The sequence below is a fragment of the Polypterus senegalus genome, chromosome 9 (genome assembly GCF_016835505.1).
Source record: "Polypterus senegalus isolate Bchr_013 chromosome 9, ASM1683550v1, whole genome shotgun sequence".
NCBI lineage: Eukaryota > Metazoa > Chordata > Cladistia > Polypteriformes > Polypteridae > Polypterus > Polypterus senegalus.
The window spans coordinates 118,905,975-118,922,980 of record NC_053162.1 but is presented as its reverse complement, the minus strand read 5'-3'; the positions used below and the strand labels follow the sequence as shown (position 1 = coordinate 118,922,980).

At 36.6% G+C, this 17,006-nt stretch overlaps 1 protein-coding gene across 1 annotated transcript in view; it reads right to left on the bottom strand.

The window, feature by feature from the left end:
* The window catches only part of LOC120534903 (killer cell lectin-like receptor subfamily B member 1B allele B), a 71,570-nt gene extending 61,357 nt beyond the window's left edge, over nucleotides 1–10,213 (bottom strand). Inside the window, exon 1 of the mRNA XM_039762409.1 lies at nucleotides 10,094–10,213. Coding sequence (XP_039618343.1) covers nucleotides 10,094–10,190 — 97 coding nt within the window. The 5' untranslated portion in view covers nucleotides 10,191–10,213. The remainder of the gene's footprint in view (nucleotides 1–10,093) is intronic.
* Nucleotides 10,214–17,006: the final 6,793 nt, after the last annotated feature.

Sequence of the window (17,006 nt, the reverse complement as noted above, 5' to 3'; positions counted from 1 at the left end):
ACAAGGATGCCCCTTGTCACCACTGGTATTTGCAATCACCATTGAGCCACTGGCAATTCACTGTCAAAATGCTATTGAGATAAAGGGGATTATCAGAGAAAGACTGGAACAGGATGTTTCTCTATATGCAGATGATATGGTACTGTATATATCAGACCCACAAAATACTGTGCCTGCAGTCCTAAAAGCACTAACAGAATTTCAAAAGTTTTCTGGTCTCAAGCATACAATATTAGATTTGACACCTTCCCTTTTATCATCACAGATCAGTTTAATCATAAGTCATAAGTAAATATAAAGCTCTTTATCAACAAACGTTTGCAGTCTGTATAGAAAAAATTAAGCAAGACTTGCATAGATGGTCAACCCTTCATCTCACTTTAGCGGGAAGAATTAACATTGTTAAGATGAATATCCCTGTGGTGGGTTGGCACCCTGCCCAGGATTGGTTCCTGCCTTGTGTCCTGTGTTGGCTGGGATTGGCTCCAGCACACCCCCGTGACCCTGTATTCGGATTCAGCGGGTTGGAAAATGGATGGATGGAAGATGAATATCCTCCCTAAGCTTCTGTTTTTATTTCAAAACATTCCAATATACATCAATAGACCGTTTTTTAAGAAATTAGACTCAACTATAACCTAATTTATTTGGAATTCAAAACATCCACGTATCCAAAGGGTGACCCTACAAAGACCTAAGGCAGAAGGTGGCATGGCTCTACCTAACTTTCAAATTTAATACTGGGCAGCAAACATACAAGCTGTAATAACCTGTACATGGACAAAAATAGATGAACAGACACAGGCTTGGTCCACAATAGTAATAAAATCCTACAGTACTTCTTTATATTCCTTGATTTGCACCCCAATAAATGGAAGTTATTGCCTATATACTAACAAACCAATTGTGCTTCACTCACTCAGAATATGAAATATAGGAAATATTTTAAGTTAGAGAAGCTTTTATCGGTGGCACCTCCACACTAAAACTACCTTTTCCCACCCTCTCAAACGTACGCAGATCCAGGATTAAATTACTTAGAGATCTGTATATACCAGCATCACATTTCTTTCACTACCTTCAAATTCAAAACTTTGTTAAACAGAACCTCTAAAATTTTCCTCACCTCCAACCTACCTCTATACCGGAAAAAATATTTCTCAGTCTTGAGGACTCAGACAGCATTTCTGTAATATATAAAACTATTTTACAGTTCCTCCCTTTCAAAGATTCAAGAGAACAGTGGGAATAGGATCTCTTACTCAATATTTCAGAAAAGGAGTGGAAAGTAGCAATGCACAGAAGCATAGAATTATCCATCCATCCATTTTCTAACCCGCTGAATCCGAATAGGGTCACGGGGGTCTGCTGGAGCCAATCCCAGCCAACACAGGGCACAAGGCAGGAACCAATCCTGGGCAGGGTGCCAACCCACCGCAGAGCATAGAATTATTCAGCTTAAAATTAAATATCAAGCGCATCTCTCTCATTTAAAATTGTTCAAAATGTTTCCAGGGCAAGATCCAACCTGCGAATGCTGCAATCAAGCTCCAGCCTCACTGAATCACATTTTGGGCCTGCACCAAGTTAACATTATTTTGGACCAAAATCTTTAAATGCTTTTCAGACAGATTGTATGTCACAGTCCCTTCTAATCCACTAACAGCTGTGTTTGGTGTACGTCACGTCCAGTCGGGCTTAAAGTGGAGAAGGACAAACAAACTGTAATTGCCTTTACTACACTATTGGCACATAAACTTATCTTACTCAACTAGAAGAATCCTAACTTACCTATTCTAAGTCAGTGGGTAACTGATGTTATATACTATTTGAAACTGTAAAAAATCAAATTTTCACTTAGAGGATCTATATAAAACTTTTTCAAAACCTGGCAGGATTTAATCAATAACATTTAAAATTAAGCATTTAAATTGAGGGAGCAATTTCTCTCCCCCCTTTTACTCCATTTATCTTTATTCATTTATTATTTTAACTATTCATTTGTCTTTACTAATATAACATTTTAAACTACTGGCCTAGCTCTCTTTTTCAGAGGTGGGGGTTGATTTGTTTCGACCATTTTTCTTTTTTTTTTCTTTTTGTAAAATTCGAGTTGTGTATGGAATGTTATTTGATTTTAATAAATGTAATAAAATTTAAATAATAATAATAATAGTAGGAGGGTCCTAAAGCTGTGGAATGGTCTGTCTGCTGCTATAAATATTGTCCATTCAGTCTCAGCTTTTAAATCCAGGTGGATAATTCACTACTTCAGTTTAGCATACATTAAGTAGACCTGCAAATTAGCTGTTCATACTGCATCTATGTTGTTAACAATTAAGTATATGATATTTATAAATTGCTACTACCCTCCTCTGTTCTCTTTCTCTTCTCGGTTTCCTCATTTGGCACTTGGTGCCACTGCTGTACTGCCAGGTTTTTTGCTTGCCTATGGAAAATTCACCTCATAAAACATTTTATTACATAGTGCTGTTGACTGATGAAACAAAATTGAAACTTTTGGTCCACTAGCTCAACAGGAAAAAACAAACAAATAATTTAAAGAAAACAACACCTCAGAGATCCTTAAACATGGTGGTCCTTTTTTACTTTGTGGTTTTGTAGTAGCTAAAAAGGCGCAGGGTGTGCTTTGTGGGGGAAAAAAGTGATGCATTTAACTATCAGCAAAGGTGAGAAGTCAATGCCTCAATAGAAGTAAAGAAATAGAAAGTGAAGAGAGTGTGTATTTCAGTAAGACTGCAATTTAAAACTCATGTAAAAAATAACCATAAAATTAGTTTCTTTGGCTTCTTGGCCAATTCTCAGAATTCAATCCTATTCAAAAATTGTTGGAGAAATCTCTAAATTGCAGTGCATACATGGACTACTCCTATAGAATTTCTGAGGTAGAAGAGTTCTACAAGAACAAATTAAAAAAAATCGCCAAGCATGAATAGAAAAACTTTTAGCTGACCTCAAGAAAGGTTTAGAGGCCCAAGATATGTAAAAAAACCCAAATTAATCTAAGAAATGAAGTTGGAGTGTTCAGTCACTTGCATATGACACATTCTTCTTTTTATCTTTTAACAACAAGCTTTCAATAAGTCAACAGTCCAAAACATACATTCAAACATGAGGTTCATTTAATGATTAATTTTTGTGCTTCCAGAAAATTAAAGTATATGTATTGATTACTTTTGTCTTAAGCTCTGAAGAAAAAAAGTGTTCATTAATTGTGGATCAGTGATTACTAGTCTTAAGAGTCTGATTACAAGTGTGCTTCCCGTTCACAGATACAGTCACTATTGTGAATGGTCAAAGAAAAAATAACTTTATATTGGAATACATGGATGTTAATGACATACGCAGAATTATGTAGTGCTTTTCTGTCCAGTGCATTGCTTATGTGCTTCATCAAATGTCATGTCTGTAAAGGGCAAAACAAATATCTTTGGTTCAAAACCTGTACATTTTTATCATGTCTTCAGGGATTTTTCTCAGGGCATTCTAGTCTTCTACATTACAAAAATGTGTGAATTAATGGCCACTCTGATGGACTGGTGTCTGGATCAGGTTTGGTCTGTGACTTGTGCTTAATGATATCAAAGATAGCTCTGAAGCCTTGTGACCATGAATTATAATAAACAGATATAAGAATTTTGTTGTGTTTTTTTGTTGCTGTTTTTTTCTTCATAACTACAGATAACCTGTGCAAAAACATTAAATGACACTATAAAAGAATTAGTATACACATGTATCACATTGATTAAATGCACAGAATTAATTTTATACACAAATATATACAGTATTTGCACATACAGTGGTGTGAAAAACTATTTGCCCCCTTCCTGATTTCTTATTCTTTTGCATGTTTGTCACACAAGATGTTTCTGATCATCAAACACATTTAACCATTAGTCAAATATAACACAAGTAAACACAAAATGCAGTTTTTAAATGATGGTTTTTATTATTTAGGGAGAAAAAAATCCAAACCTACATGGCCCTGTGTGAAAAAGTAATTGCCCCTTGTTAAAAATAACCTAACTGTGGTGTATCACACCTGAGTTCAATTTCCGTAGCCACCCCCAGGCCTGATTACTGCCACACCTGTTTCAATTAAGAAATCACTTAAATAGGAGCTGCCTGACACAGAGAAGTAGACCAAAAGCACCTCAAAAGCTAGACATCATGCCAAGATCCAAAGAAATTCAGGAACAAATGAGAACAGAAGTAACTGAGATCTATCAGTCTGGTAAAGGTTATAAAGCCATTTCTAAAGCTTTGGGACTCCAGCGAACCACAGTGAGAGCCATTAGCCACAAATGGCAAAAACATGGAACAGTGGTGAACCTTCCCAGGAGTGGCCGACCGACCAAAATTACCCCAAGAGCGCAGAGACAACTCATCCGAGAGGTCACAAAAGACCCCAGGACAAATTCTAAAGAACTGCAGGCCTCACTTGCCTCAATTAAGGTAAGTGTTCACGACTCCACCATAAGAAAGAGACTGGGCAAAACAGCCTGCATGGCAGATTTCCAAGACGCAAACCACTGTTAAGCAAAAGAACATTAGGGCTCGTCTCAATTTTGCTAAGAAACATCTCAATGATTGCCAAGACTTTTGGGAAAATACCTTGTGGACTGATGAGACAAAAGTTGAACTTTTTGGAAGGCAAATGTCCCGTTACATCTGGTGTAAAAGGAACACAGCATTTCAGAAAAAGAACATCATACCAACACTAAAATATGGTGGTGGTAGTGTGATGGTCTGGGGTTGTTTTGCTGCTTCAGGACCTGGAAGGCTTGCTGTGATAGATGGAACCATGAATTCTACTGTCTACCAAAAAATCCTGAAGGAGAATTTCCGGCCATCTGTTCGTCAACTCAAGCTGAAGCGATCTTGGGTGCTGCAACAGGACAATGACCCAAAACACACCATCAAATCCACCTCTGAATGGCTGAAGAAAAACAAAATGAAGACTTTGGAGTGGCCTAGTCAAAGTCCTGACCTGAATCCAATTGAGATGCTATGGCATGACCTTAAAAAGGCGGTTCATGCTAGAAAACCCTCAAATAAAGCTTAATTACTACAATTCTGCAAAGATGAGTGGGCCAAAATTCCTCCAGAGCGCTGTAAAAAACTCATTGCAAGTTATCGCAAACGCTTGATTGCAGTTATTGCTGCTAAGGGTGGCCTAACCAGTTATTAAGTTCAGGGGGCAATTACTTTTTCACACAGGACCATGTAGGTTTTGATTTTTTTTTTCTCCCTAAATAATAAAAACCATCATTTAAAAACTGCATTTTGTGTTTACTTGTGTTATATGTGACTAATGGTTAAATGTGTTTGATGATCAGAAACATTTTGTGTGACAAACATGCAAAAGAATAAGAAATCAGGAAGGGGGCAAATAGTTTTTCACACCACTGTAGTACAGGATGGTGATGAAAAGATTACTATTTCTTTTCTCACATATTTTTCATATTCCTGTGTCTCACAGAGATACCTGATTAGTTAATTGTCAGATTTTATTCCCTGTTTGTGTGAATGTAGGTGTGTGCATTTGTGAGTGTGTGCCAAGTAACGGACTGGTATGCTCTTTAGGGTTTCTAATGTCCATTGTTATCTAGAAAAATGCTTGTATTCCATTACCCACTTTTGGATTAAGAAGAAAATGAATGGATGGCGATACTGCGGTGGGTTGGCACCCTGCCCAGGATTGGTTCCTGCCTTGTGCCCTGTGTTGCCTGGGATTGGCTCCAGCAGACCCCCGTGACCCTGTGTTCGGATTCAGCAGGTTGGAGAATGGATGGATGGAGATATGGTTGTAATTTGCATTGTTTAATTTGTACCAAAGATTGTGCAACAATTCTCTAATGTGCTTGATTTGAATTGTTGTAAAAATTATTTGTATTGTTTGCTTTCATCAGAAATATTAAATTAAATGATTACACACTGTACAAGGGCATCCTTGAAAAAAATGAAAAAATCACTAGATTAATATTTGCGTCGTCACAATACAGAATCCTTAAATTCATAACAGCATTGCCAGAGCAACTTCTGAAAATTATTTTCAGGGTGTTTTAGGGTTAGGATTAGTGTATAAATGATATTTTAAACCTGACTTGAATCAGTGGACCAATTACTACAAAATCATTACAAAATTGACTCAATGACAGGGAGTGTGACTTTTTCCTAGAGAAGCTTACAGTCAGCATTTAATCAACAGTCCTAACTTATTTAAAGCCCTTGAAAATCTGATGTCCTAGCTATAAATTGTCTTTGAGTTAAGAGCTGTATAGTGCAATGAGGATGATGCATTATGCAACAAGCATTTACTCAGCAGCATAGCCTCCATGTATTAAGGATTCAAAATTAAAAGTAAACAAAAGTCCATGTTGGCCATATTTTGAAAGACAGAAAAACTGCCAAATTTCTGGAACTTATATTGAAGGGTTTTCTGAGTTTAGAAAGGACCAGCTCCTTTTCTTAATCATTGTTGTCTGTAGTGTTAACATTACAATGTTTCTCTCTCCATTTCTAATTGTTAATTACTTGTAATCTGTTTCTGTCATATGCATGCTTTGTTAAGAAAAAAGCTTCAAGATTTTAAAACCACAAACATCCCTGCTTTACTAGATTAATTCTAAACAAAATCAGCTTAGTACTAGCAATACTTTGAGTGAAACAATGTTTAGCAAGCCAGGTCCTCTCAAAGCAAATATAATTAAAGTGGAAAGGGACACAAGCCTTGTTTAATATTAGAATGTTGAAATTTGGAGCAAAAACAAAGTATTAAATAGAAAGTCTTCTACCTTGCTTACTTGTGGGTATTCCAGTTAATTGGAGGAAAAGTATTAATGCAAAAGTTTTACATAGAAAATAGTTCAAATAAAAAAAGATGGAATGACATTTGCAAAACCACTTAATTCAATTTAGGCCACAAAGGGTCAGAGCCCATCTCAGCAGCACGGGGTACAAGGCAGGATCCAAACATCAAAGACGCCAGTCAAACACGTATCCACATGAGGCCAATTTAGAACTGGTAATTAACTCAACTTGCATCTCTTTGGAATGTGAGAGGAAAACAGAGTTAGTTGGTGCAAAATCGGCACAGATTGGGAAGAACATGCAAGTTCTTCCAATACATTCATGATACAGAACAGCTAACCACTTTGCCACCAAACTGCCCAGATGTATGACCTTATAATTCAAGAACTTAGCATACAAAAAATATCTGGACATATCTTTCAGTACAATGTAAAATATTTGTATTTCAAATGAATATTTTAAGGCTATATCTGAAATATAATATAATATAATATACATTTCACTCAATATATTAAAACAAACATACTTACAATTATATTGTGTCTAATATATGTAACATAATGTGTATCCAGACTCGTGTTTCTGATAGATCACTGATTTATTTGGTTATTTTTTTTTTATGGAAAAAAATAAACAGTTTTCACAATGAATACAAATTATTTTGAACTTGCTGTAACCCACTAAAAATAATTCACATAAGTAGCTGCTTAATCATATAGGCTGCAACTTATTCAATGCTGAAATAATTCTCTTTGCTTTCTTTGACTTTAAGAAAACTGTTTATTTATTCCTTTGCTCGCTATACTATATATACTATATATACTATACTTTGTAAATACAAAGAGGACTGTTTGACTTATGTTAGGTAGATTGCCCAGAGGGGACTGGGCGGTCTCTTGGTCTGGAACCCCTACAGATTTTATTTTTTTCTCCAGCCTTTGGAGTTTTTTGTTTTTTCTGTCCACCCTGGCCATCGGACCTTACTCTTATTCTATTTTAATTAATGTTGACTTATGTTTATCTTTTATTGTGTCTTCTATTTCTCTATTCATTTTGTAAAGCACTTTGAGCTACATTTTTTTTGTATGAATATGTGCTATATAAATAAATGTTGATTGATTGATTGATTGATATATGTACTCACATTAGAACAATTGACATTGTAAATGAACGCATGGTGAGCTGTTATGGAATTTACTATACAAGTAAACATGTACTTCCCAGCAAGAATGTTTTAATGGATGGTTGGATAAAATATGTTAATATTTCATTCTTACTTCAGGTTCTTCATTGATGTCTGTACTTTGAACATGTATGTTTGCAGTGATTCCTGGCGTTGCCAGGGAGCTCAGGTACTTGCTAGGGTTTTACAGAGTGGACTGAAAGTACTTCTTTGGAGAAACTGAGTGACATTGGAAATGTACCCAGTCAGGCTGTTAATGCCTTCTGCTAGGTCTGGAGTTATGGGTAACATAGAGACAACTGCTTATTAGATGTAATGGAGGGGAAAGAGGCCACTGTTTTGGAAGCAGGTATCTGGAGGTAGGAAGGATTGCAACTGGACTGAATAGTGCATTAGTTATTTTAGCCTCAGATAGGAACAAAAACGTATAGGTAGGCCCAATGTGGCAACAGTTTTAGTATTTTGAATATGTGCTTGCCTTACTCCTTCTGTTGTGAATATCTTTCTGCTAAAAAACATAGCATTTATCTTTATTTTGGACTCATCTAGTCTTATTTTTGGATCTACTGTACCCCTAAAAGTCACATCTTCTATTTGATTATGTCATTTGCATAAATCTGTATACACTTTATAAATTTGTTTATGTTGTTGTTGTCGGGAAATTAGTTAAATGTATATTTCTTAGTTTTTGCATGTACCGTAAATAAATCTCCTGTCAGGCTAACAATTATAACTATAAATAAGTCTGGAATATTAGACCATTGGTTCTTAAGCAAATGTACAGTATATTAATTAAAAGTTATACATTCTCATGTAGGATATCAAGCTACAAAGTAAAAAATTATGATAAAAAGACGATTTACTATGTCAACAGCAAAAATGCTAAACATTTGAAAAGGTCTTTTAGGCACAGTTTATTTGAAATCACCATATTTTAGTAGCATATTTCCAACCAAGTTTTGTAGTGAAGACTGAACCTTTCAGGCTATAAGGTTAATTTGGGATTAATAATTAGTGATGTGTCAAAATGTGATTTGGTCTAGGATATGCTTCAATATAAAATACTATTGAATTATATTTTCAATACCAGGTTAATATATTTGAAAATATTTACTACAATAAAAACGTACATTATGTATTAAAAACTGCGGTGGGCTGGCGCCCTGCCCGGAGTTTGTTTTCTGCCTTGTGCCCTGTGTTGGCTGGGATTGGCTCCAGCAGACCCCCGTGACCCTGTAGTTAGGATATAGCGGGTTGGATAATGGATGGATGGAAGGATTAAAAAATGTAGAAATATAGTCAGGTCTAAAAGTATTTGGACAGTGACATAATTTTCATAATTTTGGTTCTCTGTGCTACCACAGTAGATTTGGAATTAAGCAATCATTATGTGATTGGAGTATAGACGTTCAGCTTTTATATATGTAATAAAATGTAAAGTGTACTGTCATTTCTTCATGAACTGTTACATACGTATGTAAAGTGGTTAAAATGAAATATGTTCACACCATGTATGCTGAAAATGAAATATTTCACAAGAATGAGATAATTAAAATTATATATAACAGCCAGTTGTATATATTATATGAGTATATAATGTTTTTAAAAAAGCATTTGACTTATCTGAAAGTGGAGGTATAGATGAATTTTGTGCATGCTGCAGAGATTGCAAAACCACAAATTTTATCTATTTTGGCTGTAATAGACATCATTATTTTATACTTTACACAATAGTTGGATCTTGCTTAGCTGACTAAATTAAGAAATGTTTCAACCTCGGAAAACTTACATAAATTACAGTATATGCTACAAGCATATAATTCATTTTCATCTTAAACCACTTAAGTCTGAATAAAGAGGTTTTAGCTTGTTGGTATTAGACATTATTAGTTTTAATGTTCAGTTAAAATAAAGTCCTAATTTTAAGCAAACTTTTTAAATTTAATATTTAAATTATAGTTTTTAGCATAGCAATGCAGTGATTAGTGCTACTCACTTTAAAGACCTATTTTTCATTATCAGCCATAAAATATACCCATACAGATTTAAAAAAAAAGCACAAAAATAAAAATGTACCTGTCTTTCTCTCTACAGACATAAATCCTTGTGTTTTCTCCCTCTCCTTCCCATCTCTTTTTACGTTTACTTCTGCATAGGTGATCTGCCCAGACATCTTTATCCTCTTCTGTGTATAGCACAAAATCAGCAACTAAACAAATAAGAGTAAAGGAGTATGACGCAAAGAGAGCGAGCGAGCCAAGAGAGAGAGAGGTTAAAGGTTTTGGAAGGATGTGCAGGCTGAGTCACATTTAAACTGAAAAATTACATAAACATACATTTTTATCGGCAGTGTGTTTTTTAATAGCAGTTAAATTAATATAAATTAACCAAAAAGCTTTTTTGAAATAGCAGGCCTCTTTATTATCAAAAATCTGTGACTTAAGTACTATATTCAGAGCAATTATTAATTATAGGCCTATTGATTCTTTAAAAATGTTATCTGTACTATCCTTTGCCTATCACAGTCAAAAAGCACAGAGAACGCTTGAAAGACAAATCATTATTAACCAATGTAATGTGAAGCATTCCGTAATAACTAGTTTCATAAAATATATAAAACATGTATTAGACACTTTATGAAAATACATGTTATAAAAATCATAACGACAATATAGTGATATTAAAAAATATAGGTCTTCTCTAGAAAATTGAAAAATTATATTTTAACTTCTGGAAATGTTATTTTTTTCCAACTAAGGTTAATTTCAGTCAGTCAGTCATTATCCAAACTGCTATATCCTAACACAGGGTCATGAGGATCTAATGGAGCCAATCCCTGTCAATTTCAAATTATCTCTTTATTTGAGTGTGTATGAGTGAACCCTTACATTGACTAATGCCCTTTCCAGGTTTATCCATCCATTTTCCAACCCGCTGAATCCGAACACAGGGTCACTGGGGTCTGCTGGAGCCAATCCCAGCCAACACAGGGCACAAGGCAGGAACCAGTCCCGGGCAGGGCGCCAACCCACCGTAGTTTTCCAGGTTTATTTCCTGCTTTATTACTAAGGCTGCCTGGAAAGGCACTAGACCCCAACCCCATCCCCTATATGCCCTTGAAAAAAAATAAGCAAGTCTGAAAATGTTATATTTTTTAGCAAAAACTCTAAAGTTTTAAAGACAATTTTCATAGATCAGCATTACTTAGAAGTATCATTGTGACCTTATTCATCCAGCTTGAATATTTGTTTTATTTAAATGTATTGCCATATATCTTCAGTTTCTTAATTTTTTACCAAATTCAGCCATTTTTAAAAACCTTTTTATTACAGTATCAAGTTGTGAGCTGTGGCCTATTCTGGAAGCATTAAACACAGAGCAGGAATTAGCCTTTGACAGGGACACCAGTTTATCTTAAAGCATACTTGTAAATAACAAACATAATAACATTTACATCTATAGCACATTTTCATACACAAGATGTAGCTCAAAGTGTTTTACAGTATCTCCAAAGGAAAACTTACAAGAAAACCAAACTGAATTAGTTAAGAATAATAATGAATAAATAACAAAACATAAATCAATTCGGGCTTACATAAAATAGATACAGTATATAATTAGTAGAAAGGCAGAGTTCTTATATATATTGTTGTATAAGTCTCTAAAGATGAATAGGATGATATGGTGAGATAGCCAGGAGGACAGGAGAAAAAAAAAAACTCCGGGTAAGGGTTCCAAGGCCAAAAGACTGCGCACCTCCCACTAGGCAATCTACCTAACATAAATGTCCTGTCATTCCTCATTGTTTCCAGGCTTCATACCAGAAGAATCGATGCAGTGGGTCTCATGAACAGCTGGTACATCCAAATTCATTCGAGCAAAGCAGGTGGAGGCACAGCACCCTAAACATGTGTAAGTGGTGCAAAATGCCACCATAGGAAACAGAAAGCAGAGAAAAGTAGAGATTAATAGTGATTGTGAATCCATGAATAATATGATCATTTCTATACATGTGTAGTGTATTAGGAGTACAAATAAAATTTAGCTGTGAAAAAGCCAAATTAAAAGAGTGTGTTTGTATGAGTTTTTTTTTTTTTTAATAACCCACAGTGTTAGCCCTGTGTATCTCTGTTGATAAATTATCACCAGATTTTTGGTGTATAACAGGAAAATGCCACCTCACCACTTCTTTTATGCTTAGCTCTAGGAATAATAAGAAGGGGTCAGAAATTCCAAAATATAGGAAGGAACCAGATTACAGTAATCCCTCCTCGATCGCGGGGGTTGCGTTCTAGAACCCACCACGATAGATGAAAATCCGTAAAGTAGAAACCATATGTTTGTTTGGTTATTTTTATATATTTTAAGCCCTTATAAACTCTCCCACACTGTTAAGGTTATTAGAGCCCTCTAGACATAAAATAACACCCTTTAGTCAAAAGTTTAAACTGTGGACCATGACAAGACAGAGATGACAGTTCTTTCTCACAATTAAAAGAATGCAAAAATATCTTCCTCTTCAAAGAATGTATGCCAGGAGCACAGAATGTCAGAGAGAGAGAGAGAGATAAAAGCAAACAATCAAAAAATCAATACATGCTTTTGGGCTTTTAAGTATGCTGAAGCACCGCGATAAAGCAGCATTTTTTAGAGGAGCATCCGTATCCTCTAAGCAAACAGCCTCTGTGCAAACAGCCCCTCTGCTCACACCCTCGCCATCAGGCACAGAGAATGTCAGAGAGGGTGAGAGAGAGAGAAAAGCAAACAATCAAGTACTGCGCGGGAAGCATATCATTGAGGAGTTTTAGTTAATATGTAATACATGCTCTGATTGGGTAGCTTCTAAGCCATCTGCAAATAGCGTCCCTTGTATGAAATCAACTGGGCAAACAAACTGAGGAAGCATGTACCATAAATTAAAAGACCCATTCTCCGCAGAAAGCCGTGAACCAGCGAAAAATCTGTGATATATATTTAGATATGCTTACATTTAAAATCTGCGATAGAGTGAAGCTGCGAAAGTCGAAGCACGATATGGCAAGGGATCACTGTATTTAAAGCTTTATATACCATTTAGTAGTACCTGTACAGTGGTGTGAAAAACTATTTGCCCCCTTCCTGATTTCTTATTCTTTTGCATGTTTGTCACACAAAATGTTTCTGATCATCAAATACATTTAACCATTAGTCAAATATAACACAAGTAAACACAAAATGCAGTTTTTAAATGATGGTTTTTATTATTTAGGGAGAAAAAAAAATCCAAACCTACATGGCCCTGTGTGAAAAGTAATTGCCCCTTGTTAAAAAATAACCTAACTGTGGTGTATCACACCTGAGTTCAATTTCCGTAGCCACCCCCAGGCCTGATTACTGCCACACCTGTTTCAATCAAGAAATCACTTAAATAGAAGCTGCCTGACACAGAGAAGTAGACCAAAAGCACCTCAAAAGCAAAAAGCACAGTGAGAGCCATTATCCACAAATGGCAAAAACATGGAACAGTGGTGAACCTTCCCAGGAGTGGCCAGCCGACCAAAATTACCCCAAGAGCGCAGAGACGACTCATCCGAGAGGTCACAAAAGACCCCAGGACAACGTCTAAAGAACTGCAGGCCTCACTTGCCTCAATTAAGGTAAGTGTTCACGATTCCACCATACGAAAGAGACTGGGCAAAAACGGCCTGCATGGCAGATTTCCAAGACGCAAACCACTGTTAAGCAAAAAGAACATTAGGGCTCGTCTCAATTTTGCTAAGAAACATCTCAATGATTGCCAAGACTTTTGGGAAAATACCTTGTGGACTGATGAGACAAAAGTTGAACTTTTTGGAAGGCAAATGTCCCGTTACATCTGGCGTAAAAGGAACACAGCATTTCAGAAAAGAACATCATACCAACAGTAAAATATGGTGGTGGTACTGTGATGGTCTGGGGTTGTTTTGCTGCTTCAGGACCTGGAAGGCTTGCTGTGATTGATGGAACCATGAATTCTACTGTCTACCAAAAAATCCTGAAGGAGAATGTCTGGCCATCTGTTCGTCAACTCGAGCTGAAGCGATCTTGGGTGCTGCAACAGGACAATGACCCAAAACACACCAGCAAATCCACCTCTGAATGGCTGAAGAAAAACAAAATGAAGACTTTGGAGTGGCCTAGTCAAAGTCCTGACCTGAATTCAATTGAGAAGCTATGGCATGACCTTAAAAAGGCGGTTCATGCTAGAAAACCCTCAAATAAAGCTGAATTACAACAATTCTGCAAAGATGAGTGGGCCAAAATTCCTCCAGAGCGCTGTAAAAGACTCATTGCAAGTTATCAAACGCTTGATTGCAGTTATTGCTGCTAAGGGTGGCCCAACCAGTTATTAGGTTCAGGGGGCAATTACTTTTTCACACAGGGCCATGTAGGTTTGGATTTTTTTCCTAAATAATAAAACCATCATTTAAAACTGCATTTTGTGTTTACTTGTGTTATATTTGACTAATGGTTAAATGTGTTTGATGATCAGAAACATTTTGTGTGACAAACATGCAAAAGAATAAGAAATCAGGAAGGGGGCAAATAGTTTTTCAAACCACTGTATTTTAAAGTCAATTCTAAAGTAAAATTGTTAATTATATATTAGGGAAAATGAAAGAAAACATTGTGTGAAGATAAATGACTTTAAACCCAAGTATTCATCTCATTAGATGTAATATTAATTTTATTCAAAGTATTTTTTTCCCCTAATATTTAATTCTCTGCCACATTAAAGGCTCACTTCAATGCACCAAAAAAGCTAATAAAGAATTAGACCTGTAGGTAAATATAAATATAAATATAAAAAAAGATTTAACTAAAAACAAATGGTTGACTAGCTTGAGAGGCTTAGTCAATAGAATTTACCCTCAATTATTAAGAAAATAATATAACCTGTGTGAAGGGTTAAATAAGAAAAGTGTGAAATTAAACAAGTGTAACAATTCCAACATATATGGATGTCCCTCTTTCTTCTTGCCCATATTTTTCTTGTGTATGTTGCTATTAGCACTGAATTTATTTAGATTAGATTAGATTGGGATAGGGCGGCATGGTGGCGCAGTGGGTAGCGCTGCTGCCTTGCATTTAGGAGACCTGGGTTTGCTTCCTGCGTGGAGTTTGCATGTTCTCCCTGTGTTTGCGTGGGTTTCCTCCGGGTGGTCCGGCTTCCTCCCACAGTCCAAAAATATGCAGGTTAGATGCATTGGCAATTCTAAATTGTCCCTAGTGTGTGCTTGGTGTGTGTGTGTGTGTGCACCCTGTGGTGGGCTGGCACCCTGTTCGGGTCTTGTTTTCTGCCTTGTGCCCTGTGTTGGCTGGGATCGGCTCCAGCAGACCCCCATGACCCTGTAGTTAGGATATAGCGGGTTGGATAATGGATGGATGGATGGATAAATAGATAAATACAGAGTCTTTAAGAACACAGTTTCAGACAGATGTACTGGTGAGTGATACCAGTGGCAGCCATTTCTTGTCTTCTAATAAAGGTGCTGTTACCTGTGTAAAGTATATAGAGCTTTTTGACTGATCACTATGGTGCATTCTTTACTGTTATTGCATATCAACAATTGTTACCATGAACAGGACTGTGTGATACACAAATAAAACAATTTTGACTTAATCAACATTGAATCAGATTTACCAGTCTTGTTTAATTACTGCATACTTAGGTTGTCTTATCTGTCCAAACAATGAAGATAAGTGAGTGGGTGCCACATGTCAAAAGAAATTAAAGAGTTTCCCAAATGTATGTGTCAATGAAAGTAGTACAGTAGACTAAGCTGTTCTGTTAGCTGCATTTGACTTCTTCAAGAAAACTTAAAATAGTATTCATATTAAAACCTGATATATTGGACATCCCAGGTGAGTGGGGCATCAGAAAGTAAGGGGAAATAATGATTGCTGCAAATAATATTGTCAGAGCTCCTAGGTTATATGAGGCCTGCAAGCAAAAAGTAAAAAAGGCTGTGAATATATAATTTTGACATTTCTTAGAGAACATGAAAAATCTGTTATAAAGGACTAGATTAGAAGAGTCTAAAGTTGTTAACAGTATAAGGGCAAAATAACCTCTAGTCTTTATAAGTGTGCATTTGTAAACTGGATTTAGCTAGACTGTATCAAATGCCACCTAAATGTGTGTTGATTTAGCCACAGAAAGGTACTGTATAGTTTCTATATCAGTAAAGCTGTGAAGATATATTGTGTTATGTCTGCAATATGTACATTTTACGACAGTGTGTTCTTGTTGGCCGTAAAGTGTTTGGGGTTAGAGGTTGAGTGTCTGGCGGGATTGGGGGTTCAGAAATAAACGCCTTTCTGAGAAAAACTGCACCTGTACGCTCTTGTATCGTATGCAACATTTTGGCGACAAGGATGGCTGAATTTTCACTTCCACCACCATCTCCCTTTCTTTCCCTGCCTGGAGAGCCTCCAGTGCCTTGGTCCCGATGGCTGGAGTCTTTTGAAACTTACCTCCTGGCTCTTGACTTGCAAAATGTAAGTGATGCGCGCAAAAGAGCTTTGCTCCTACACTGTCTGGGAACGGAGGGACAGCGTGTGTTTAAGACTTTGGGGAACGCAGCCACATACTCAGCTGCTGTGACTCTCCTGAAGACGCACTTCTCCTGCTCGCAAAGTGTTATTCTCCGCCGAATTCTTTTTCGTAAACGACGACAGCAGGCAGGCGAATCGGTTCACCAATACGTGGCCAACTTAAGGGGTTTAGCCAGTTTATGCAAGTTCGGAGACATGCAAGATGAATTTATTAGGGATCAATTGGCTGAGAACACGAACAATCCAAAAGTCCGCGAAAAGCTCTTGCTAGAATCAGATGATTTAAGTCTATCACGGGCAATCCACATTGCATTTCAGATCGAGTCTGCCGCGGAGTTCGCCGCCAAACTCGACACATCTCCTGCATCCTCAGCAGTGACAGGAGACGCGGCTCAAGCACTGCAATGCACAG